A 26,964-nucleotide genomic window follows, 5' to 3' on the forward strand; every position below is an offset into this window, starting at 1 on the left:
ATGCCTACAAATATAGGGCTAGGGCTTCAGATAGGAGCGCTGTGGCACTCCGTCCCCAGAGCTGTATCAGAGTCCAGAAAAAGACATCAGCCACCATCCTGGAGGGAGCCCTGAGCTTCCAGAGGCAGAGTGAGGCCTCCAGCCCCCAGACAAGTGACACGGGTCACTCCAGGCTTGACCTCTAACACCACCAGACACCCCCAACACTCCTTCCCTACTCCAGCCCCTGACCTCATAGGCAAAGTGCACACCCCAAGCACGTCTCCATCTGATCAGTAACGGCAGTCACAGGTGTGTCTGTGCAATGAGCTTCTTAGTGCTCTGAAACTGCCCCCCTGAAACTGACCTCAGTGCTCCCACCTTCGAATGCCAGCCATGGAAGAAGGCGGGGGGCAGGGGAAGGGCAGAGGAAGGCCATCCCATTCACCTCGCTATCACCCACGGATGCCGCAACCCAAGAACAGCTGAGGCCCTCCAGCCCCGCTCCACCACCCTGCTCTGTGTAAGCTCCTCCCGCGGAGAGGGGCTGAGCGGGGTGAGGCACAGAGCGCCTCCTCCCAGGACTCCTCTCGCCAGGAAGGAGCCCACAGGAAAAGGCCATAAAGGCAGAGCTCCGCCTGCAGCAGCCTTGGGCCCATGTGTCACTTCATCTGTGGGCCCTCCTGTGGACACGCTCTCCTGTCTCCTTCCCGACAGCAGGTGGTCAGTCTTGATGTTCTGTACTCTCAGAAATCCCAGGAGTTAAATGACACCAAAAGAATTTAGCTGTGCCTCGTGGGAGCAGAGGAAGTTCTAGCATGCCAGCAAACCTGCACACCCATGTGCCAGCCCACCACGATTCCAGCTGCATGACAGGGCAGTAGGAAGGGTCTGAGTGAAGTGAATTATCCACCACCCACCCTCCCCCATTCACCCCAACCTCTCCCCCACTCACTTCCAGCCCCTCTCCGGTTCACCATCCCACACTTTCATTGACTGTGCCCCTCCCCAGTCCATCACCACCATCTACCCCTCCCCCATTCACCAGGCCATAACTGGCTTCATAGTCCTGATTCCAAAAATTATAGTATCTAGACTAGATAGTGTATAAAAAGCCTTATTAAAAACAAAAGCTCACCAGCTGTTCTGCAAGTTCATAGTCCAAGTCAAGCAAGTTGAGGCTCAGGGGCCGGTTGTACATGAAGCCCCGTCCAAACTCCAGCTGGGACAGCTGGTCCATGTGGGCGACCCGTTCCAGGCCCACCAGGATCAGGGTCCGGACACCTACAAGGAAAGACCCATTCCAGAGCGTTGCCCAGGGCCAGACACCAGTTTTCTCCTGACTTTGGTTTGGTTTGGTTTCATTGCGTGTTGGTGCTGGGGGTCAAACCCAGAACTCTGTGTGCTCACCATAGTGTTATATCCCTGACCCTCCATGGATTTCTTTTTTACTTTAAAGAACCACGTCAGTATAAATGTAGCTTTACGCCAAACACATCTGGTGCTCTGAGCAGGTGAGACCAAAGGCCTCCTCAGGGTATGTAATGGCCTTACTACCAGCATGGGAAGTAACAGTCAGACAGCATATCACATACATGTGTAAACCCTGGCCCCACACAACAGTGTGCTATGGAAGAACCGGAACACTCTCCCATCCCAAACCAGAGAACAGCAGTTTCCTGACATTGCTAGAAAAAATAAGCTATAGGTAGAACATTCTTAACATAGTTTGCTTCCATAGACTCCCTCTTAAATGTTTGCTCTTTGGCAGCCATGTTTTCAAAAAGGATTAAAAACTCCCAAAGCACAGATGCATAGCTGCATGCTGCTTACCCAACCGTGGGACATTTGGCAAGTGTGCTCACATTATGCATCTATTTTAGATTATAGATTTTAGATTATTTATATTATTTTAGATTATTATTGTTTGATATGTGATAATGGCCACTGACCATGCAGCAATCTCTTTTGTTTGTACATTAATTCCTGGTGTGCGTGATGGACTTAAATGAACCGATACATCCATTCTTTTGCAAAAAGAACCATACGTGTGAGATGGTCTGCCATCTGCATAGGTGTTCACACCTGCACTCCTGTGCGAGGACTTGGAATTAAAGCTGCCCATGGTCAGAAGGAGGAAGTATCGTTAGCCTCATCCTCCAGTCCTCAGTAGACAATGAAGGAAGAACCCTCCAGCAGGACCCCCTCCCCGGCTTCTGAGGACTCTGCTACCACAGAGCTTCTTCTTAGCAGAATGGTAGGCCCCATGTGGCCTGACCTTGCTCCTCATATTTAGGAAGCCCCAGAATCTACCTTCTTGTCTGAGCTCCTCAGAAGCTCTGTGTAAGTCAGCCAGGTCTCCGTCCACTCCATCAGAAAAATGAATCACCACCTGCAAGCCAAAGATGAGTCAAGACCCCGGCTAGACTGAAAAGAAACGCCACAGAGCATCAAGAGCAGCTGAGAGGCTATGGCTGGGTCCAGTCCTTCGTGTTGCTGTTGCAGAAATAAAAGGCCAAGATGAAGAATATTGTGCAACGAAGTGTAAAATAAAGGGGTGTGCTTGACCATTGGATTTATTTTCAAAAAGTGCAAACAACTCTGAGAATAAGAAACAGAGGCATTCTTTTTGCAGGTTGTGTGCATGAAATGTGCGTCTGTCCTGAGCTGAACTGGATCCTGCAAAATCTAAACAGTGAAGGCATGACCCCAGTACGTTAGAGATGGGGCATGGAGTGGCCCTCAACCCAGAGCTTCTGGTGTCCTTGTGACAAGAGCACCTTAGGCCACCGGGAGGAAAGACACAGGCTTCCAAGGAAACCAGTTCTGACAGCATCTTAGTGTCAAACTTGCAACCCAAGTTTATTGTGGTTTAAGCCACAATAGCTGTGGTATAATTTAAGAACAGCCTTAACAACCTAGTTCACTGTGTGAATGGGAACCTTGTGTGTGTGTGTGCGTGTGTGTGCGTGTGTGTGTGTGTGTGTGTGTGTGTGTGTGGTGCATAAACAGAGAAACAAAGAAATAGAGGCAACAACAGACCATATTGAATGGGTAGAAACAAAACTAATTAGAGATTGTCATAAACTCAGCTCAAGCTTAGTTACTGGCTCCCTAGGTTTCTTATACAAGACTGGCAAGATGAGGAAGACAGAACATGAAGTTACCATGGGTTCATAAATGAGGAACTGCTCAGCATGGACAGTAACAGCCCAATCTTATGTGTGCTTATGACTCAGGGCTCCCTGGCAGACACCATGCACATAGTGTGTGTAAGAATGACTCAAGGCTTCCCTGGACAGACCCCTTGTACACAGTATATATAGGAATGACTCGGGGCTCCCTGACAGACACCACATACACAGTGTGTATAGGAATGACTCGGGGCTCCCTGACAGACACCACATACACAGTGTGTATAAGAATGACTCGGGGCTCCCTAGGCAGATACCAGGTGCACAGTGTGAATGACTTGGGGCTCCCTGTACAAACCCATGTACACAGTGTGTGTAGGAATGACTCTGGTTCCTGGACAGACCCCACGTACACAGTGTGTATAGGAATGACTTGGGGCTCTCTGGACAGACCCCGGGCTGCTTACCTTCACGCTGTCGGGCGAGGACTGTCGGAACTTGTTCTGGTAGAGCTTCAGCGTGTCAGCCGTGAGGACGTATGTCTGCTGGTTGCGCATGCCGCGGACCTTCTCAAACAGCTCTGGCTGGTACTCGGCAAAGTCAAAGGCCTCCACGGGCCCCGTTGGCGTGTTGGCCACCACTGACACCCGCACGACGGGCAGCTGGCTGCCACTGCAGCTGATTCTTTGCATCTGACTGATTCTATTCAAGATGTCATCCACCTTGGACTCAAGGCCCCTCTGGGCCATAAACACATTCTGACCTCTGGATCCATCAAACCCTAGAATCACTTCCACATTACAAGCTGGAGAGGAGAAATGTAGACCATGAGCACCAAGATGAAGCTGACGGGAAGAATTCTATTTTAAGAGTGACAGGCACTGCCCTGGATATAAGTTATCACATTGTGAAAGCAAGAAGAGCTTGGGGCTGGAGGCCTGGCCCAGGTGCTAGAGCACCAGTCAGTGAGTGAAAGTGCCAGACACTGAGTTCAAGTCCCCACTCTTGGACAACAAAACAAAACAAAACAGAAAAAGAAGAGCTCTTTCATGTATGAGCTCTGAGAAGCAATTAGACTGCCTTCTCTCACAGGGAGGGACAGATGAAGGATGTGAGGATCCACAGTGGCAAACCACTTTAATGTATGATTTCTCTTTTTGGAAGTGTTCATCGATTTTGATGTAATAACATACAACAGGTGTTTGAAAGCTCTGACCTCAAAGTTTTGAACCAACAAATGTAAAAGTGAACAGGAGAATGAATGAATTTGAATTATTTAAGGAACCACCTAATAAGAGAAAATAGCTTGAGCTTATAAGGGCAAAAAGGTAGTCAACTATTCTTATCTTGGAAGAACATTCTCCAACAGTGGTCATCTGACCCAACCCATGTGTGTGTGTGTGTGTGTGTGTGTGTGTGTGTGTGTGTGTGTGTGTAAGTTGGTATCTGAAGTAGCCAAATGCTTGAAGAATCCCTAAGCCAGCACTAAAATCCATCTCTATTCTCCACAGGAAAAGTCTGAAAACATACACCCAGGGGTCTATAACCCCAGAGGGGATTACCTTTGGAAACATCGGTCACACCGGGACATAAGGTTTCGTGCATGGCGTCGTGCAGCGTTTCCAAGACCTGCTCACTCAGCTCCGACAGCTCCTGGACGTTGCCCACTCGGAAGGCCGTGGCACTGTTGGAAGCTATCTTTCCCACCTCCTCTGAGTCAATGTTCCTCACACCCACTGCAAACACCTTGACCCCTTTCTGGGTGAGCGCCAGGCTCACGTCCTGAGCGTCCTCCACCGACTTCCCTCCGGTGATCACGAAGGCGATCTGAGGGACTCTCTGGTCCAGGCGGCTGCCGGCCTCCGGCACAAAGTGATTGAGCCGCAGGTGTTCGATGCCCACCCTGGTGTTGGCATGTCTCCCCCCTTTGTAGACCACTTTGTTGATGGCGTCGATAATCTGTCTCTTGGTGGAAAAATCTTTCAAGAAGAATTCATCCGTGGGGTCAGAATTGTACTGGACCAATCCTACTTGGATGGAGTCACCCTCTTCATAAACCGTGTCCACAATTTCAGCTACAAAACGGAGCACTTCCTGGAAGCTGTCCCTCCTGAAATTGATGGATCCATCCAACAAGAACACAATGTCTGCTTGCTTCTTCTCTACAAGAGATCACAATGAACGTGAGGACAAGTTGGGTCTCATGTCCAGAACAGAAAAACACAAAATACAAATCAAAATAACAGATACGAGACCTTGCTAATAATTGACTGATAGTTGAAACCCTTGTTCTAGTCAATCACCCAGCCCCAAAACATTATGTCAAGAACATGAAGGTGAAAGGAAAGAAGACAAGAGAACTCAGTGATGCCAAATCTCAGTTGTCCCACACAACCTTGCATTATGCCAGGAATTCAGTGGATACCTGGGTTTGATGGTCTGCAAGCTAAAAAAAAAAAAACAATATAACCAAGCACCATTGGTTCATTCCTGTAATCCTAGCTACTCAGGAGGCTGAGATCTGAGGATCACAGTTCAAAGTCAGCCCAGGCAGGAAAATCCATGAGACTCTTATCTCCAAGGAACCACCAGAAAACTGGAAGTGGTTCTGTGGCTCGGCGTAGTAAAGTGCTCGCCTTGAGCTGAATTGCTCCTGGACAGCACCCAGGACCAGAGTTCAAGCTCCACAACAGATAAAAAACAATTTAAACTATTTCTTCCTGATCAATAGCAAAATGTAGTATCTATAGGAGTGGGATGGGATGTCTGAGGGACAGAGCAAGGAAGTGCTAAGAGAGGCCGACTGGAGAATGAGAGCTAAACCCTCTAGACATATAGAGGGCTGCGTCAGTGCTTCTTAGAAGCAGAAAATCCGCAGCATGTGAGGGCCAATTCTGGGTTTTGAAAACTAGAGGAAACTGAACAGAAAGGGGAAATTGGAGACAGTGTGAGAGATATGGCGTGTGCTAGAGGCAACCCAGGCAAAGCAGCCAATGATGGAGCAAAACAGGAATGCAGAACCTCTAAGAAAGCCAAGAGTGCTCACATGCTTCTCTGCACCCAGAAGAAAGGCAAGGAAACGCGTGTGGCGGAGGGGTCCAGCCCACACGTGGCTGCTCACAGGGGAGGGGAGCGTGGGCAAGAAGCTTGTAGGTGCGTGGCCCTGGTGGTCAGATTAACTCAGGAAGGAGGTCAGCCTGGACTGGGCCTGGGGTCAGGGTGAATCCTGCCACTGGTAATGGACTGACATCAGAGCCGTGCTCGGTAGGCAACTGACTGGCTGACTCCACAGAAACCATCTGATCCTGAGAGTCAAGGAACACAGTACCCTTGATCCCCGTATAGAGCCTTCCCGCTACAGGTAACCTCAGAAGGGATGGACACCAAGGGCCATGGTCCTTTGGGGGATATACTGCCCTCTTCTGTTTCAACTGAACTAATCTTCCAGTATTTCACTTCAAATATCAGCTGTAGAAACAACCCTGAGAATAGTGTTTCTGAAAAGTTGTTGCTTTTTTTCATTCTAAAAATCTTGATCTTCCACTGTGTAGTTCTGGGTCACAGAGCTCATACTTGGTCTTTTATTATTACTGCTGTTGTTATTGTTGTTATTATTACTATTATTTTAAAGATGTTTACCTGGTCTTGAAGGAGAGGGTGGGCCTACCCCTGGAGGTGCAGGCGTGGCTCCAGAGGGTCCGAACGAGCTCACCACCCTCTCTTCTATGTTGGGGAGCTCTCGGAACTCCCGCACCGTGAAGACCAGCCGGGGGTCGTTGGTGATGGTCTGCAGTTCTGTTCTGTCAGTGTTCCGGTCTCCGATTCCTAAACTCGCAATCCCTGAGGAGCTGATGATCTGGGAGAACCTGGAAACATCATCCTGGGATTTCCCTCCCAGAAACAGGACCAGGTGTTGGGGGACCCCGTCTTCTATCCGGCTCCCAGCCGACTTCACAAACAGGTTCCTTGCCACAAACTCCAGGGCTTTCCCGGTGTTCAGTGGAGAACCCCCTTTGAACCGCAGGCGCCGGATGGCATCGAGCACGGTGGCCTGGGATTTATAGGTCTTCAGGTAAAATTCTGGGAAGACGTCGTTGCTGAACTGCACGACCCCGATCCTCACTTTATTGGGGCCAATGTTAAGTCTTCGGACAATCCTGCTAACGAAGTCTCGAATGTGAGCGATGCCGTCGGGTCTCACGCTGTCAGAGCTGTCGATGAGGAACACGATGTCAGCCGCGTCACTCTCCACTGCTGCAGATACACAAAGGAGGAAGGCTCAGTAAACTCTCTACTTCCCACTGTACTTTCTCAAGTTTGCCTTATGTTGTGCCATGGTTAATATGATGTCCCCATGTGCCTGCGATTCTCATTCAGGCTTTTGGAAATTAGTCATTAAGTACCAGATGCTGAGCTGGGCACTGGGGACCCACGTCCGTCATCCTAACTACTCAGGAGGCTGAGATCTGAGGATCATGGTTCAAAGCCAGCCTGGAAAGAGAAGTCTATGAGACTCTTGTCTCCAATTAACCAGCACAAACTGGTTAAAAAGTCGTGGAGGCACCACTCATGTGGTAGCCCTCCAGCCTTGAACAAAAGAGCCAAGCAAGAGTAGGAGACCCAGAGTTCAAGCCCCACAACTGGCACCAAAACAAAACAAACAAAAACAAAACCAAGAGGACTGTTTATCACCAAAAAGAATTTCTACTTCATGGGCTACTTTAAATTCTCTAAACCATTTTCTTTCTCAGCTAGCTTTAAGTTGAGCTTCATAGTCTGGGTTACTATTGCTACTTAAAAGGTCCGTAGCATTTAGACACGAATCCTGCTCTGCGAGCTGCAGTCATACACTGTAGCCACTGAAAGGCTTGCAATCGGTGAGGCCAGTGTCTTTGCTGTGAAGGGAGAGACAGAGACAGCTGTGACGTATCCTCACCCCTCCCGCAGGAGTCTCACGGTCAGTCCTGAGGGTCCTGTGGGTCTCCCAGCCTCGCCACGCCCCATCTCCACTTGGCAATGCTATATGCCGTGTATAACCCTGGCACGCCCCAACTCCTGGCTGCCTCGGGTTTCTCCTCAACCAAAAATCTCGGGCACTTAGTCCCAGATTTGGCTTTATAACTATTATCTCCCCTATTTCTACTCACGAGTTCCTCTTTTTTTTTTTTAAACCACGGGTCAGGCATCTCTGATTCAAAATCCCAGAATCCAAAATCTTCCATAGTCCCAAAGCACAGAGGGCTCCCACAAGTGAAAATTCCATGTTTTTACTTCAATCACACGACATCACCTTCAGGCTGTGCGTACCAAGTGTAGGAGAAACACAACGGAATTCGTGTCCAGACTTGGGTTACAGCCTCGAGGTATCTCATCATGCACACATTAATATTCCAAAATCTCAGTAAATCCCAAATCCAAACCACTTCTGAACCAAACGTCTTGCATGAGGGGTGCTCAAGGTGTGTAAATTCATCAAAATGACACATTAAATGGCAACCCCCTTTGTACGACCAACCTTTTGAAGTTATGAAAAAATGAAATCAAATTATCCAACAACGTTTATCAAAGTGTCTTTGAGAAGATGATCCACATTTTCCCATTACTTAGAATTCTAGATGTTTCTCAAATAACACTGAATAGCATTGCCGATCAATACCATTCACCCATATGCAATGGAAAACAGCACAGTGGCCGTCAGGCTGGTCATCCAGCGGGCCATTCACTGATGGAAGGGAAAGCACCCTCTCACTAGAAGCAGGCCCAGAACACACAGCCTTGGGTGCTCTGCTGAGCTCAAGCCATCCACAGACCATCAGCACTCACCAACCACTGTGTATGACAGCAACCTGGCAGCAAGAGCTGGGGCCAGAGCTGGGACCAGAGCTGAGCCACCCAGAGGAGGGCACTGGCCAAACCATCATGTCCCAAACCCCAAATAGGAGCCATGGCTGCTCCACCGAGGCCTCCCTGCTTGGGGACGGCTGAGTGTGGCAGACTGCAGAATTAGCTCCGCCTCCCACCCCCAGTCCAGGCCAGAGCCTTCCACTGGACAGCCAGACGCACACTCACACCTGTCACTGAGAGCCTCCACTCTGCTCAGCCACAGGTGTGTCCTGGTGGTCTCTGGCTGGTGGCCACAGATTGGGTAAAAAGGAAGGGGCACTGCCTTCCTTGTAAATTCACTTACCATGAGTGGTGTGACCCCTGAGCCCATTATTTTTATACCAAGTTAGGGAGCAGAGCCACCTCCCCCCTCCCCCCCACCCCCACCCACAGGCCTCACCTGGGGGAGGGAAGCGAGTTCGGGACAGGATCTGCTGGATCTGCTCGGCCGTCAGGGTGGTGATGGGCGTCAGCAGTTTCTGCTCCAGGGTGGGCAGCTCCCGGAAGGTGCTGACCGAGAACACGTACTCGGGGCTCAGGGAGATCTTCACCAGCTCCTCCTGGTCAGAGTGCCTGGCTATGGTGAAAGGGGCCACCCCGAACTGCTTGAGCTCCACAGCCGCATCGTCCACTTCATCGTCAGACTTCCTGGAGGAGATGAGCACCAGGAACTGCGGGACGCCCTCCTCGATCCGGCTGCCCAGGGGCCTCTTGAAGATGTTCTTCAGCACGTACTCCAGGGCACCGCCGATGTTCGCCTGCTGCCCGCCCTTGGGCCTCAGCCTGCGCACGGCGTTCTGCACTTCGTCCTTGCTGGAGTGTGCGTTCAGCGGAAACTCCACCTTGGGATCCTCGCTGAACTGGATCACTGCCACGCGGGTGGTGTCAAAGCCCACGTCCAGGTAGTTGACCATCCTCTCAATCAGCGTGCGGATGTACTGGAACTCGGGGCTGGCGTTTTGAGACCCATCAATGAGGAAGACCACGTCTTTCTTGCTACCAACATCTGTGAAGCAAACAGGATCGTGGCTTTCAACTTCATTGGCACAAAACTGCACGTGCTATGGACTACCTTCTAACTGGTCCTGGAAACACCACTGGACAGATCACAGGACCTCCAGCAACTGCTGGAGTGAAGGTCTCAGTGAAGGAGTGGGTCCTGCACACCTCAACGTCTACAGGTGGGAGGAAGAGGAGGCTCAGCAAAGGATCGAGGAAGAGTGGCTGGAAGGGAGGCAGAAGCTAGAGCTGCATCCCCAACATCTGAGGGGGACACAAGGCAGAAGAGACAACCACTGACCCAGATGCTGCCTATTGATCAAGGTAGATGCTGCTTGTAGACCCAGAAGATGGCACCTAAGAGTCAGCCACTGGGCAGAAGTACATTCTGAGCAAGGACAAGGATGGGGACAGATTAGGCTGGGTTCAGAGAAGACGTGAAGTAGACAGAGTTACCCCTCCCCGTGAGGACTTCACAGCATCCAGCTTCCAGAATGGGGCCCCCGTGCAGCCGATAGAAAGTGGCCCAGTGGGGCTGTTGCTGGAACATGGGTTGGGGGACAGACAGGGCAAGGTTGTCAGAATCCATAGCAGGAAGCCCACAGGCATTTTCTTTAGTAACAATGCAGAAGGGGTAGCAAGAGGATGTCATGATTTGGAATTGCCCACCTGGTCAGACGTGGATGCCAGCCTGCCTGATTTTTTGTATGCCTGATTAATGCCTGTTTTGTGTGTAACCAGTTTATATAAAATTCAGGATTTTCCTTCCCTTGGGATTGGAATTTCTTTCTGGCACTATCCTGGTTTGGGTTGCCAGTAATAAACTCCCTTATCCTCTCTAAAATGTGGTCTCAACTTTCGCTGGTCTGCATTGTAACAGACAAGATGGAAGGCGTTATGCAGCACAGCTGTATCCTTAGAACGACACACAGTGACCAGGTCCTGAGTTCAAGCCCAAGACCAGCACAAAAAATCAGAACACAGGCCCTGGGCAGGCCTCTACTGAGTGTGGAGACACTGCCAGCGGAGATACTTCTCAGCCTCAAGCAAACTCAAAAGTGATCTTCCCACTTCCAGAGCCTCCTCCCTAGCCGAGCTCTCTCCTGACGGTGGAGCTTCCAGCGGACCAGGCGCAGATGCAGCCAGGCCCGCCCTCCTCTCCGCGTCCTACCCCGAGGCTTTGAGGAATTTGAGTCTAGGACAAGTCTATGCCCTCCAGGAGGCTTTAATTTGGCCAAAACAATGAATCCTAGCAACCTCTAAAAAAGTAACCCAGTAACCCTAGCTCTGGTGCTAGATGGCAGAGGAGGCAAAGCTGAACACACTTTGAAAGCCACGGTACAAAGTGAGTAGCCCGTTATAAGGAAGAAGGACCCCATGAGTCCCGCACCCTCTCACCTGGGCCGGACGGGGGCAGGAAAACAGGCTGCAACAGCTTCAGCTCCTCACGGCTGAGCTGGGTCACCCGCTCGGAGATGACCTGCTGGACTGTGCCCAGCTCCCGGAAGGTAGGGATGGCCACCGCGAAGTCCGGGATGTAGGAGATCATCTGCATCTCGGTGATGTCGGCATTCCCGATGCCGATGCCGATGGGCACCGCGCCGCCCTTCTTCAGGACCACCGAGGGGCCCCTCACGTCGTCCCCAGACCGCTCGGCCGTGAGCACGATCAGGAGCTGGGGGACGCCCTCCGCCATCCTGCTTCCAGTTGAGCTGGTCAGGATGTGCCTCAGGACGAAGTCTAGGGCCGCCCCTGTGTTGGGGGTCGGCCCACCCAGCAGGGTCAGCCTGCGAATGGCGTTGATGACGCCCTGTTGGTCCATGTGAGAATTCAAGTAGAACTCGGGCCTCGTCCGGTCGCTGTACTGCACCACGGCCACACGCACACGGTCAGGACCCACATCCAGGCTCTCCACCACCCTCTGCATGAAGTCCTTCAGCAGGGAAAACCCGCTCCTGACGCCCTCAGAGCCGTCGATCAGAAACACCACATCCTTCTCGCCTGAAACTGGAGGAGGACACGTCATGAGTCTCTGAGAGGGGCATTTTCACGATGCTGCGGCCCCTGCACAGGCCCACCTCCCAGTCTTTGTGAACCGGACTTTGCCAGTGAATTCACGAAAGGATTTGGGGGCTAGTCCTCCAATATCCAGGCACATCCAACATGGCTACATTAATTTCAGATGCCTTGACAAGAAAGAGTCAAGAGGGTCAGAGCCAGAGAGAGACGTGGGAGTAGAGGTCAGAGAGAAAGGAAGGCGCCGCACTGCCCGCTTCAAGGATGGAGGATGCAGCCAGGAGGCAGGAGGGGCAGGCAGCCTCTGGACACTGGGGAAGCTGAAGTCTCCTAGGGCTTCCATCCAGAAAGCACGCGGACCTGATGGCAGCTTCACTTGAAGCCGGCAAGACTTGTTCCAACTCCTGAACTCCCAAACTGTGAAGAGAAAATTCATTCTGTGCCTGGCAATGTGCTACGGCAGAAATGGGAATCAGATGCTCCCATCCACAAGGCCTGGTCACTTCAGAACCTCGCCACACAACTGTTGGCTCCCAAAGGTGAGCTCAAGGAACCATGCAGGACCGGGAGGAACATGGGATGGCTGGGCCAGAGGGTTCAGAGGTCAGAGTGCCAACCAGCAACCAGCTGCAAGCAGGATGCAGCAATCGGTGGAGAAGCTCTAGAATCTCAGCTCTTCACCAAAAGTAGATGTGAAATTAACCACTCTTTTTGCTGAACCTTTATCACCAAATAAAAAGTGCTGTAACACACAGTGTTACATGGTCTAAATGAGCATCTAGAATTTTAGTGCAGCCTTTATAGTGGGGATTATTTTTTACTTCCTCCTGTGCCTTTAGCTTTCGGTGAGTGTGGTAAAGGATTCGCAGCACTGATTTCCCTTAAAACAAAGCTATGGAGAACTGGAGGACGAAAACAACTTTAGCTATCAATATAGCCATGCTATGTGGCCTTTTATGCACATAGTAAAACACATTCTTGGTCTTTATTTTATTAAAAACAAGCAAACAGAAGAAGCGAGATAAATGAGGTAGAGTGATTTGCCCAACCTGAGCACAACCAGGGGCAGTGGCGGCCTGGAATCGGGGTCCTTAGCAGCCATCCTTCCAATAATCTCTACTTTTGTTAGAACCGGGAAGCTGGCGTGTCACTCGCTAAGGGGCCAGGACCATGGCAGAGGCTGCCTTCTAGTTGCCCTTGTTCAAGCAGGATCTGTGGGTCCTGCTGCTGGCCTGACTCTACCTCCTATTCTCTCTGCTAGGCCCATCCCTGCCCTGTACCTAATCACACATGCCTCGGTCCAACGCCGGGGCTTTGTTACAAAGGGACTCAGTTACTAGCAAGGATGCTCTCCACTCTCTCTTCTCTGCCCTTTTCCCTCCTAGTGGCCCTCTAGGGGAGGTCAGTAGGTCACTATGCTAGAGGAATCTGAAGAAAGAAAGGGGAACGTGTTTTCTTCAAAGCCTTTTGAAATAACTACCAACTCCTTCTGGCTGCAGCTGAGAATCTTCTGGTCGAAGAGGTGAGAACATTTGCTCCCCTCTTTAAGATCCTCCAAATAAAATACTTTTTTGGTGCAGGTCCTGGGGCTTGAACTCAGGGCCTGGGCACTATCCTTGTATTTTCTTTGCTCCAGGCTAGCTCACAGCCACAATTCTACTGGCTTTTCAGTGTATAATTTGAGATAATAGTCTCATGGACTTTCCTGCTTGGGCTGGCTTTGAACTGTAATCCTCACATCTCAGCCTCCTGAGTATCCAGGATTACAGGCGTGAGACACCAGTGCCTGGCTAACATATGTTTAAAGAGGGGATTTGTTAGCTAGTGTTGTTTTCATAATCTATCTTATTATGAAATCTTCCGCCACCCTTGAAAATAATCACCAAGATTTGTGCGTTTTACCTAAGAGAATAGCTAGAAAGTCAAATTGAGGAGGGAAAAACTCATTCTCTTGTTCCCATAGAAACCACCTGCCATCTTTCCCTCTCCCCTCACCCTGGGGTAGCCCCAGGCGTCCTCTATCTGAGGGGCCAGGGCCCAAGCAGGTAGAGAGAATGTGGCTGCACCGCAGCCCCCATACCTGGAGCTGGGGCTCCATTGTTCACTGACTTCAAGAGGCTGACGATCTGCGACTGGAGGTCACCGATCTTGGGGAGCGACTCCGCAGTGAGGATGAAGGCGGGGGACGGCACGATCTGCTCCAGCTCCGCAGGGTCCGCGTTCTTGGCTTGGAAAATGAAGGGCACCACCCCGCTCTGCCGCAGGCTGCTGGCCGGCCCGTCCACAGCATCAGCCGACCTCCCAGCCACCAGGAGCACCAGGAACTGAAGCACGCCGTCCTCCACGCGGCTGCCCGCGGACTTCACGAAGATGTGCCTCTGCGCGTAGTCCAGGGCGTAGCCCAGGTTGAGGGTCCTGCCCGTCTTCACCTTCATCTTCTTCACGAGATTCAGGATCTCTGCCTTGTTCAGGTGCTGGTTGAAGCGAGATTCCACCCGGACGTCGTCGCTGAACTGCGCCACGGCCACCCGGGTCCCATCCGGCTTCACGTCCAGCTCGTCGATGACCTTGTAGAGAAAGTCCCGGAGGGCGGGGAACTGGCCCATGACGTTGGCTGAGCCGTCAAAGAGGAACAGGATGTCTCGCTTGCTCTCTACGAGGAAAGTGGATGGGACACAGTAAGGGAGGGGATCCTGGCCGACCGGCCGCATAGACGCAGCCCAGCACCACCAGCATTTGGCCGAGTTCATCCGAGGATCACTGCACCAGCAGGAGAAGAGACAGCCCAGCCCTCCTGCCTAGCGTGCCCTCGTCAAAGCAAAACCTAGGCTGTGGGAACTGCTCTAAATCAGCAAAGCCAGCCACACCCCATTTCTCACCAGGCAGAGTCTCCCTGGGAGGTCAGACAACACGGTCACGTGGCCGTAAGAACGCTATTGAAAATATATCGGTCCTATTGGACCCTGGCTAACAAATACTGTCTGGATCTGTCGTGACAGAGGCTGACACAGAGGAACCACCCAGGCAGCGCTGGCTTGTCACCCGATCAGCTCTGCGTCCCGTGGAGGTCATGGGTGTCGACCCACGGCCATCCCCATCACTGCTGGGAGGCCGGGGCACTGCTAGCGCTTGGGGATGATCTGCTGTCACTGGGCCACTGAGAACAGTGACAGCCCGAGGGTAGCGCACCGTGCCACGCAAGTGCCACGTCAGGGGGCAAATGGCAAATGTCACATCAATGGCATTTCCAGCTGGCCGTGCTCCCATCAGGCTTCCCGTGGGCTCAGCCGTGGGTGAAGCAGCCCGCTGAAGGGCCAGACCCCGGTCCCAGGCCTCCACAAGGTGCCACAGAAAAGGACAATGATGACCCTCTTCCTTTGGAACCCATCGTTACTATTCTGAAGAGGGACAGCGGCTTTTACACACAGCAGAGTCTAGATGCAAAAGCTGCCTCGTGAAGAAAAACAATGCCAATTGTTCATGATCCCCGGGCATGCCTGTGTATGGGGGAAAAAAGGTCTCTCCTTTTGCTCCTCCCTGCTCCCCTCCCCCAGGTCTCCTGACCCTCCCTTCTTTTCTCCCTCCTCCATCTCATCCCCCTCTTCTACCTCCTCCCCCTCCTCTTTTCTCCCTCCTCCATCTCTCCCCCCATTTCCTTCTCCCTCCATCCCTGCTTTCCCCCTTCTCCCACCCCCGTTTCTCTTTCTCCCCACCCCACTCTCACCCCCACCCCTTCTTTTCTCCCCTGGATTTTCACTCCATACAATGTTGATGGGCGTGGAGGAGGGGCTGTGAATTCAGCAGCACGGACCCTGCCTCCTCCGCTATGGGCTCCTCACTGCCACTCACAAATGCCCTTTGGAGTCTAAGCTTGCCAAGGACGGCATCTTGAGCCCCTATGGGGAACATTTTGATCAGAGGGATCAGCTGTCTCTCCACGGCTCGCAGGCTCTGGGTTTTCCCTTGTGGCCGTAGCACCGGGGAGGCAGGCCCGAGCTGGTGGGGTAGGTTTACCTGGCTGGGTGAGTGGAACTTCCTCCACCCCTCCACTAACATACGTGGTTAGGGGCTGAATCAGCTGCTGAGGCAGAGCCGGCAGGGAGCTGAAATCGTCCATGAGGTACACCAGGCTTGGGTTAAAAGCCATCTGCTCAAGCTCTGCCCTGTCGGCCTGGCTGGCCCCCACACAGAAGGTCAGCACGCCCGCACGGGCCAGGGCATTGGCAGCTTGCAAATAGGAGTCCTCAGACCTCCCGGCCGTGAGCAGGAGCAGCAGCTGCGGCACGTGTTCCCGAATCCTGCTGCCGCCGGCCTCGGTGAAGTGGTTGGCCTGGACGTAGCTCAGGGCCGCCCCCGTGTTCAGGCCCGAGCCCCCCCTGAGCTGAAAGCGTCTCAAGTGAGCCAGCAGCTCTGGCTTGCTCTGGTACGTGTCCAGAGAGAACTCCGTGACCGGAGTGTCACTAAATTGCACTAGACCCACACGGATATTGTCACTTCCAACATCAAGGCTGTTAACTAGGTTCATTACAAAGTCGCGCACGTAGGGGAAATTGGTCTTGCCAACGTGGACCGATCCATCCAAAAGGAAGATGATATCCCTTTTGTTTACGTGAACTGCGGTGAAGCACAGAGAACAAGGTGAGACATACACAGCGGAAGGGGCCCATGTGTGCCCGCCCTGCGGACACGCATGCCGACACTCAGATCACAGGCAGGCAGCCTGGCAGAGCACGCCGCCTGGTAAAATATGGCAGCGGCTGCATATTTTCCTCTTGTGGTGGCTGGTGTTGGTGAGGCATATCGAATTAATATCCACATGTGCACAACCGAGGTGGCTCACAGACAGATGGAGCAGAGTGAGGATGTGTGCGACACGCAGAGGTCAGCATCCCAGGAAGAGGACATCCCGCCCTGAAAATGCCTGCTACCAGGGTGCCAGGCCCCGTTCCTCTCTAACGCTTCCCAACACAGACCTCCTGGGCGGGGCTAGCCCTCTGGAGCTCCCAGGCCTGTGCAGTTGGGGAGAACTTTCCATGCCAGCCAGGGAGCATTCTGCCCTCCTGACCTGGACACCTGTGATCCTTAAGACTAAGAGCCAATCAGCAGAGGCCGTTCTTGGGCCTGAGACGCGTGAGCCTCCCGCCTGTCCCTCCTGCACTCATCTCATCCCCGACTCCTAGGGGTCGTAGCACTGGTTGATTAGCCAACCAGGGACCCAGGGCAGTTCCTCCAAGGGGAGGTGGTGGGCTGGTGGGTAAGAAACTATGCCCTGCACCTGCCGAGGATAAACACCTAGATACTACAAAGTGTAACTCTCAAAGTCCGACAGACCCACCGATCTGAGGGTTCACATCTATGGCGTCCGCATGGCTTCCAACATGATGAGTGATGCACACCAGAGAGTGGGCACAGGTTGTATGTGAACCCCACATCACTGTACACGAGGGACTGGAGCACCCTTGGACTGGGATAACCCAGGGAGAGGCCCTCCCGGTGGGCTGGGATAACCCAGGGAGAGGTCCTCCCGGTGGACTGGGATAACCACAGGGAGAGGTCCTCCCGGTGGACTGGGATAACCCAGGGAGAGGTCCTCCCGGTGGACTAGGATAACCACAGGGAGAGGTCCTCCCGGTGGACTGGGATAACCCAGGGAGAGGTCCTCCCGGTGGGCTGGGATAACCCAGGGAGAGGCCCTCCCGATGGGCTGGGATAACCCAGGGAGAGGTCCTCCCGGTGGGCTGGGATAACCCAGGGAGAGGCCCTCCCGATGGGCTGGGATAACCCAGGGAGAGGCCCTCCCGATGGGCTGGGATAACCCAGGGAGAGGTCCTCCCGGTGGACTGACCGTTAATCATCTGTTTAACTTATGTCTTTCGAAAAATTCCCGTCGCTTTATTTTTCCCTTGGGGCCTTACTCTAAGGCAAATTAATTGTTCTCTATGTTTATCAAGCTGAACTTCGGTTATAAAAAGGGTGGGTTAGGGGTGTGGTAGAGAGAGAGGGAGGGAGGGAGTGCACATGCTTTTCGGATTTTAAGGCCACAGCGTCTGGGCAGAGCAGGTGTCCGGGCAGCGGGGGTCATGCACTAAAAGGTCTACAGCGGAAGGGTTGTGAGGTGAGAAGCCCGTGATATTCATCTTCTCTTCACTGGGGACAGAACTGCATTCATCTGAGAGGCTGAAATCTGAGGCCACTGCATCCCAGGGGGAGGGGTGGTCAGGCTGGGCTTCTTTGGAAGCCCTGTCTCCTCTGGCAGGGAGGAGGAAGATGCAGTGGCCAGGGGTTGCTAGAAGACAGAATTCTGGGCCTCAACCAGGAATAAGAACAGAGACACGACTCCCTCAGCCAGAGGGGCACAGACATGGGGCCTCGGGGCCCCAGAGCTTACGTCATACTAGTTTACTGCATGATGTTTGAGCTGTACATTCTCAACCCAGGGGAAAGGAAACATGAAATAAATCCTATGTGTTGCTGTGGCTTTCGTCATCAGCAGCTCCACACTGCTTCTTCTTGAAGGTTCCACCTGCCAGCCACCCTCCAACAGCCCGAGCTACAGCCACCATACCTTCAGAGGTTCCAGAAAGGGTCCTGAGAGGCGCCAGCAGGCTGGGCAGCATGCTTTGCAAAGGGGCAGCACGGAACTCAGCGGGGACGAACACCAGGGAGGAGTCGAAAGCGATCTCTTCCAGCTCGGCCTGATCGGCCGCCTTGCTCCCAATGGCAAAGGCCATGATGCTGTTCCTCTTCAGCTCCTGGGCAGGCTGGCTGATCTCATCTAGGGACTTGCCACCTGTGATGAGCACCAGGAGCTTGGGGACCGCTTCCGCAGCCCGGTAGCCAGCCGAGCTAGTGAACAGCTTGTCACGAACGAAGTCCAGAGCGGAGCCCGTGTACAGGGCCGAGCCTTCCAGAGGCTTCATCCGCCGCACAGCTGATATCATCTCTCTTTTGCCAGGATAGCTATTGAAATAAAACTCGGGCTTGACAGTGTCTGCGTACTGCGCCACTGCCACTTGGATAAGGTCCTGTCCGATCTCCAGCCTCTGGATGACTCTGGCAATGAAGTCTCGGATGGCATTGAAGTTGGCCAGCCCCAAGTTGGATGAGCCATCCATCAGGAAGACTATGTCCCTCTTGTTGACTTCAATGACTGTAGGTAGCAATATTAACAGGTGAGTAGAAAGGCCTTAACAATCACTTGCAGTGGGGACGCTACAAAGCCACCGTCTCGGGCAAGGATGCTGTCATTCACGCTAGTGAGTGGGAAGCATGGATTGCCCAGGGGGAACGTGTCATGACACACCAAGTGACATTTGCGTCCTTCCCTACACGGTGCCAGGCTGGCCCCCATCCCACCCCATACATTTAGCCAAATCGTGGTGCAGAAACAACGTCAGCAGCCACCTGTTCACCTGCTGTCACTACAAAGGTAGTCACTTCATGTCTACCACCGACATGTAACTTGGCCAGAAAGGACCCATCGCTGGAGAAATAAAACAAGCCGCCACGTTTGATCAGCTCAGAGGCAAGCAGCCTTGAGTCGGAGACCCAATTCCAATATCACACATGGCCAAGTACAAACATCAAAAGAGAATAAACACCTCCTGTATCTCTTCAGCTTGATACTCCGTGGCTCCCTTCTCCAGATAAAAAAATAAAAGTCACATTATAAAACATAGGAGAGCAACATCAAAGACAGCAAGCGCCACCAAAGCTTTTCACTTAAGAGATCTGGCGGGGAGGGCCGTCCGTGACACCTTAATACTGTCACGACTTCAAGACAACCACAAAGCAAGATGCCTCCGGTGGCCCCTGCTTCCGATGCCTGTGGCCTCCGTCCAGCCAGCCCTGACATGGGTACAACTTGCCCGAGGTGTGGACAAGTCTCTTAGACACCTGCACCCATCCAGAACTGGCCAGACTCTGAGATCTAAAGAATGTAGCAGGCAGGACCTGAGAGGGAGTGTTCGCCCAACAGCCCCTGTCAGACCCCTCCTCCCGGCACCAGACAGCTGGCTGGCAAGCCGATTTAGTAATGCCTGGCAGAGGAAGGGAGGTTGGTGCTAAAGGCAAAAAAATACCTTCCTAAGAATCAGTGCTGCCTTTTGTGCTGTTTGTTTTTTGGGCTTTGGTATTTGGGGTTTTATTTGTCACTGATGGGGCTTGAACTGTAGGCCTGAGTGCTATCCCTCAGCTCTTCAGCGAGTGCTCTACCACATGAGCCACAGAACCACTTTCAGATTTCTGGTGGTTGACTGGACTTTCCTACCAGGGCTGGCTTTGAACTGCGATCCTCAGATCTGAGCCTCCTGAGGAGCTAGGATTACAGGCGTGAGCGCCCGGCGCCCGGCTGCGATTGTTTTTGTAAGGGAGTTCATTCCTGATTGTGAGGAGCTGGGAGCATGTGTCAGTGCAGAGACAAGAGCCCCAGGGGTGGTTCTGACGACTCCTGCACCCCCTCCCTACACTCTCAGCACAAGAGGAGGTCTGCATTCTAACAGAATGACATTTGTGCACGACTATCTTAAGGGTGCCAGTTACCGATGGCTGCAGCAGTAAACACAGGACATCCCTCTGCCAGTTCCTGGTTATAAACATCTCTTCAGGACTTTTTCCTTCCTTAAGGTTAGATCTCGCTGTCTCCCTGGGCTGGGTTTAGAATATCCTTGCAAATAATAATTGAATGTGTACAAGTCTAGTAGACTTTTTTATTCCTCTATACCATTAGGGATAATGAATGTGCACATGTATGGATGTATGGAATATATATATACATACATGTATTCCACATATAATGCACCATGGCTCCATCACATTTGCATTCTTCATACCTATCACATGCAATAGTCAAGTAGGCCCATGTTCCTAAGTGTCACACATACCCTCGCCCAAATCTTAACACCCTTTATAGCTGAGCCCCTGTACACGCTCCCCATGCCCATGTCCACATCTGGGGCATTGGCCCTGGATTCTGGGTCCAAAGCTAGAAGGAGGAGGCTTGTGTCTAAATCCCTGGGAACTCATCACACACTGGATGCCTGGCATTGTGCTGGGCCAAGCCAAAGAAGCACTGGGAACTCCTGAATGGCTCTAGAAGGACTGGGTTCCGGTGTCTGCTCCTGACCCCAACACCTGGCTGACTCCCAGCTTCACCTGGGGTTCCCATCGCGGCCTCCACAGGAGCCACATCTGCGGGGCATCCGACCTTCCTTTGGCCTGATCGGGACCGTGTCCGGGGTGTGTTCAGACTTGCTCTCACTGCTCTGAAACGCCAGTCCACACGGGGCAGGGCCTGCCCTCCCCGCCACGCGGTCCTGCTGGGTCTGGCTCTGCTACCTGGTTGGAGGCAGGCTGGGAGGTGCTGATGGTCACCCGGAAACGCAGCAGGACCTCCTCAGCCTCCAGCAAAGCCCCAGAATGCTCCTCCCGGGAGCTCTCAGAGCAACCCTCTCTGAGGGTTCTCAGAGCAAGCCCTCCAAAGCCTCCCGACTGCTGCCCTGCCTGGGAGCTGTCTTTATGTCCATTTGAGTCCACCAACCGCAGCACATTTGGGACACAGTGGCTTGAACAGCCAGCACTTCCAATAAAGTGTCGCTTGCCGTCTACTCTGCGCCGGCTTCCAGAGCCACAGCTGGCCGAGCGCCGCCGCCGCGCCTGCCCTCTCTGGAGCCTCGCCCACTCCACCCGGCCGCTTCCCTGCTGTCCTCCGCGGTGCCGCATTCTGTGCCCCTTCCTCCCCCAGCCTCACCCCTCCCCGCGGCCTGCCCTCATGCCGCCTGACTTCCCTCGTCTCTAGGCCCCCATCCAACCTCCAAGCTGATCCTCTCTCCTCTGCACTGTGTCTCCCTGCCGCAGCTGGGGGGGAGGGGGAGGGAGGCCCCACCCCCACCAGGCCCGGGGCCTCACACTGGGAGCCAGGAGCACACACAGCGGACAGCACCAGTCTGCCAGCTCCCAGGAGGGTCACCTCAGGATGAGCGACCACCTCATGGCCCGGTGCCCTTCTCAGCCCTCCTCCACCACCGCTGCCCTGCAAGGCCTCTCCACAGATGACTGAGAAGGAAGCCATTGGGGGACAGCACCTCGCTCCCACCACCCAACTCCACGGCCGCCTCAGCCCTCCTTCCCCTCCCCGTGTCTGCTCCAGCCCCGCGGCCCTCCTCCCCCACACCACCGTTACTGCACGTGCCCCGATCTGCCCGGCAGCTCCCTGCGACCCTGGCTGGACGCTCCTGGTCTTCACATCCTCCACCGCTTCCCTCCCGGCCCCTCTGCCCACCCTGCATCTCCCCAGGCCTGCCCCCCTCGCCCAGAAGCACAGAGACGTTCCCTGGGCATCCATCCCCAGGACCTTCTCCCTTTTCTAGCCTCTTGAGACCTTCTCTCCAAACCCAGCTGGACACAGCCCCTGAGCTCCTCATGCTCGCCTCCAGAGTAGCACACCCACGCTAGTTGCCTCCCGGCTTCCGTCTATCAGAGAAGCTGGGCCCGGGCACCTCCGCTCCCCGCACTCCTGCTGTGCTATCTTCAGGCGGCACAGCCACCGGGCTGCCCCGTTCTTCCCTCTGCTTCCCTGCGCCTCTCCCAGGACTTCTAGCTCCCCTTCCCACAGTCTTTCTACCCCAGGCATGCATAACACCCTCATGTAATCTGTCACACCCAAGGACTGTTTCCTTTGTTCGGTCGTGGGGCTTGAACTCTGGGCCTAGGCACTGTCCCTGAGCTCCTCAGTTCAAAGCTAGCGCTCTACCACTTGAACCACAGTGCCATTTCTGGTTTTCTGGTGGTTCATTGGAGGTAAGAGTCTCACAGATTTTCTGCCCGGGCTGCCTTTGAACCGTGATCCGCAGATCTCAGCCTCCTGAGTAGCTGGGATGACAGGCGTGAGCCACCCAGAGCTCATTTACGTGTTTCTCACTTCCTCCTCCTTCTAATGTAACAGGCCAGCCATCTCCCTGTCTCCATAAACAGCTGTGTCCTCGGTACTTGGTATAGCATCTGGCATGAGCCAGACAGACAAGAACAGTTGCTGAATGCTTACAAGTTAATTGCTAGGATTAAGCATGATTTTTGTAAAGAGGGAGTTAAAACTCTGGTTATCTAGGGGAATCTGAAAGTAGGTCAGAGAAATCGCCTGTTTTAATCAAGAAGCTGAATCTTCTCCTGAAACAAAGATACTTTCATCAAGTGAAAATTCTTTGCCATAAGCTCAAGAAATCAGAGCCCAGAGAATTTGTGTGACCTGCCCAGGATTACACAGCTGCTCAACAGAAGACGGTAAAAGAAGCCATCTCCCCATGCCGGTGACGCTGTATCATCTGTGCTTACCAAGCCTAGAGAGATCATTGGTTTCTGACAATATGTGACCCCAGAGGACCTTGGGAAACTATTTCCATCTGATTGTTTCCTTAACTGCCTGGTCCTAGCAAGGCAAGCAGCTGGCCTCTGTATACGACTTCCTCTGCCCTTCACCGCCGTGCCGACGCAATACACCCAACTTTGACTTTTCTCCCAGCTTCCCTGTGGGTCAGGTGTGTGTCCCCATCAAGTGAAGAAAGGCTAGAAGCCCAGGGGAGTTAAACTCAACCTCAGTAGACTGACCTTTCTGAACTCAACGTGACCAAGAGACTTCTCCAGAAAGCAATTCTCACATACACGGTCCTAATTCTCACATACATGGTTCTGGTGTCCAATATGAGCAGAGATGATGTGGTCCTTCACTGTCTACCTGCTGCAACTTGACTGTCATCACAAAAAAAAAGCCCTCTTTGAAAATCATTTAGAGGAAGTTTGTGCTAATTCTGCTTCAATTCTCCACAACACTTAGTGAGGCAATGAGTCCCTTTACATGCATGCAGTAACTATACTGCCAATTAACAAAGGACTATTCGGTAGAGGCCAGTTCCATTTGTGATCCAATAAGGTTTTTAATGAACGCTTTAAAATCTTCCGCTCTCAGTTTTATGTAATGGCATGTCCACTGCAAAATGCTTCTTTTTAAATTACTACTAATCCTTTTTCAAGGGGGGCCAGCCTGGAATCCCTGGGATAGGATGAGCCATGAATACGATCGTTACCACAGCCACTAGTACCACAGCCATTGTATAGACACAGGCCCTTTACTTGCAAAGGTAGAAAATGAGTGTTACTCCATACCAGAAAATTCAAACCACTGGTTGCACCAACTACCGGTCTTCCATAAATCTCATTCATTTGCCAGTTTTCACTGGGCACAAACTCTGCTGGGACACTGGAAAGATAATGAGGATCGAGGTCTTCGAGGACTGAGGGGGCCCCGGATGGTGCCCACCATGGTGGCCCTCATGGACTGACTGGCATGCAGTTGGTCTAACCAAGGTCAGAACACTGATTCATTCTGAAGAGGGCCCAACATCTCAGCTCGTCAGATGAGCTGTGAACTATGATGTCCACACATCTCCCATGTATGTCAAATGGCCATTATCACTATGACTTGATTGGCTGTATGTTTCTTAATGACTCTAGTTGACGGCACGGTGAACGCACTTCCATTGGGATGTATACTGCCATCTTACCACTCAGAAGAATTACTTCTGAACATGATAAGCAGAGGAATGGAATATTTTGTAAACATATAACCCAATGAGTGCGCCGCTGTCCCTTGCCTTCAGAAGAGTCTCTCTCCCATTGTCACAGCTACAGAGGATGCATTGTAATCTTCTTCCGTCTTGGGGGAGACACTCTCTATGAACACACCAGCAATACCGTCATCCTGGCTTAGCTTATTTGGAATGGCAATGAGCCCCTGAAGACTGTTTTTTGAAGGGCTGGATTACAACTACACAGCACAATCACTCCAAACAAGACATCTGCTGGGTTACCCTGGAGGCACACTTTCCCTGTGCCTCATGACCTAGCAGAGCTCTCCACTCACTCATTGATCTTTAGCTCTTCCAAGCACCTTGTCGATCACATCCATCCCATCCAGAAGCCAGCTCGTCCTGGAAGGACTGGACTGTGGGTACTTACAGTTTCTCTCCGGTGCCCCCCTCACTTCTATGAAAAACACCATGCATGGCAACACCCCCCACCCACAGGGGTGGCGAGAAGGACATACGTACCTTGAGTGACAATCGTTGGCGGTTGCAAGACAATGTGCCTTTGGGCCACGCCAACAATGTAGGGCAGTAATTGCTCCTGGAGGTCCCCAAAGCTACGGAATTCCGGGACAGTAAACACCAGGTTGTCATCGGTAGCTATGTGTTGAAGCTCTGCCCTGGAGGCGGCCTGGGCTCCGAGGCAGAATGAGAACACGCTAGCCTGCTTCAGAGCTATCACGGCATCCCGAATCTCATCGCTAGACGGCCCGGCACTGATGAGCACCAGCACCTGCGGCACCCCTTCCTCCACGCGGCTGCCCCCTGCCGGCGTGAAGTGGTTCTCCACCACAAAGTCAAGGGCCAGGCCAATATTGGCCAGCTCCCCCCCAGCAAACTCCAAGGCCTTCACTGCTTCCAGAGCCTGAGCCTTGGAAGAGAAGCTGCCCAAGGAGAACATGGTCCTGGGCTCGTCACTATACTGCACCACCCCCACTCGCATCTGCTGGGTTCCGAGGGGGAGCCTCTCAAGGAGATTTACAAGGAAGTTGCGAATGACAGCGAAATGGACACCTCCGGTGTTGTTTGATCCATCAATAAGGAAAATAAGGTCAGCAGAGTCTTGTGCTTTAAAAGAAAGAAACGCAAAACATGTGAAAGCGTTAGAACAAGTGACCACATGCATCGTTCGGTGTTCTGACATGTTTCTTTGGAAACCAACAAGAAACACGAAGTAGGGACAAATGAAACACATGGTGGTTAAGGAACGTGAAACTCTTGTCGAGTTCTGCATTCTGAATGGATAAGAGGCAACTTCTTACATCGCAGTGTGGACACGGACGTTTTATATCCAGATCTCATTGGCACCATCTATATAGTTGAATTTCAAAACACATTCTCTTTTCCAAGGGAGAAATCTTGGGTACATAGTCTAGAAGGTTCTACTCAGTTTGGAGAGAAGTGTAGCTGCATGGGTTTATATATTACCAACCACACTGCCAGAGAAAACAAACGAATAGATGAACAAAAATTTAATTTGGGGGTCATTTTCTGCTGCCTCCTTGAGCAACAATGAGGATTCTGTATACAAATCACAGCTTGGAGAACAGGGTGCCAGGTTCGGAGCTCAGCAACCCATATTCCCAGGCAAGGACTTCATTCCTCCTACAACCACTGTTTCATCAAATCGAAAAAAAGGACTTGAGCACATGCAACTTTGCGGACTCAACCTACACATCACATTTTTATTTTGACAAAAATACTGTGATGGATTCTGGGTTTGATATTTTCTTCCTCACATGCCGTTGGGCTCTGTGAAACTCGAATGCAAGCCTGGAACCAGAAAAGATGTTTCATTCATTTCTTTTTGCCATTGCCTCTGTATCTAATCATGTAATGCAGAACGATGTTAAACAGAGTGATGTGAAACCAGCCATGACATAATTATCCAACCTTATTTTTATGACATTCTAAGTGGGTCATCTGGTAGACCTGAGAGAATGTGATCATCCCTTAGTCAGAATGAGCTCTGGAGTCAGGCAAAGGATGTAAAACCGTCTGAGAGAGACCTCATTCACATGCCTGCCGAATTCTGTTGCTGAGAATGGGGTTACGCAGGTGCATTGGGAGAAAAAATTAGTAATTAGTAAGTCTACTGACCATTTCAAAGGCACAATTAGAATTTTTTAAATCCAGACTGATTTAAACTAGGAGAGTTATGCTTTATGAATTTTTATGTAAGCATATATATTCATATTCTTAGGTTTAGAAAAATTATATTTGGGGCATAATGGTAATATTGTGAAACCATTCATTCTGTACTTTTTAATGATGGTAAATGTTTTATATTTAAAATTAAATTTTGAGAACGATGAAAC

The 26,964-nt window shown here is 52.1% G+C and overlaps 1 protein-coding gene across 1 annotated transcript in view; it reads right to left on the reverse strand.

Moving 5' to 3' along the window:
* The window catches only part of Col6a3 (collagen, type VI, alpha 3), an 80,128-nt gene that overhangs the window by 30,110 nt on the left and 23,054 nt on the right, over window positions 1-26,964 (reverse strand). The window contains exons 4-14 of the mRNA XM_013011834.1: window positions 25,112-25,714; window positions 18,577-19,161; window positions 16,026-16,625; window positions 14,092-14,664; window positions 11,394-12,002; window positions 9,397-10,002; window positions 6,753-7,367; window positions 4,676-5,275; window positions 3,581-3,918; window positions 2,293-2,371; window positions 1,118-1,263 (exon numbers count right to left, since the gene is read on the reverse strand). Of these exons, the coding sequence (XP_012867288.1) occupies window positions 1,118-1,263; window positions 2,293-2,371; window positions 3,581-3,918; window positions 4,676-5,275; window positions 6,753-7,367; window positions 9,397-10,002; window positions 11,394-12,002; window positions 14,092-14,664; window positions 16,026-16,625; window positions 18,577-19,161; window positions 25,112-25,714 (5,354 nt within the window). The remainder of the gene's footprint in view (window positions 1-1,117; window positions 1,264-2,292; window positions 2,372-3,580; window positions 3,919-4,675; window positions 5,276-6,752; window positions 7,368-9,396; window positions 10,003-11,393; window positions 12,003-14,091; window positions 14,665-16,025; window positions 16,626-18,576; window positions 19,162-25,111; window positions 25,715-26,964) is intronic.

Source organism: Dipodomys ordii, unplaced genomic scaffold, assembly GCF_000151885.1.
Source record: "Dipodomys ordii isolate 6190 unplaced genomic scaffold, Dord_2.0 Scaffold1, whole genome shotgun sequence".
Taxonomy (NCBI): domain Eukaryota; kingdom Metazoa; phylum Chordata; class Mammalia; order Rodentia; family Heteromyidae; genus Dipodomys; species Dipodomys ordii.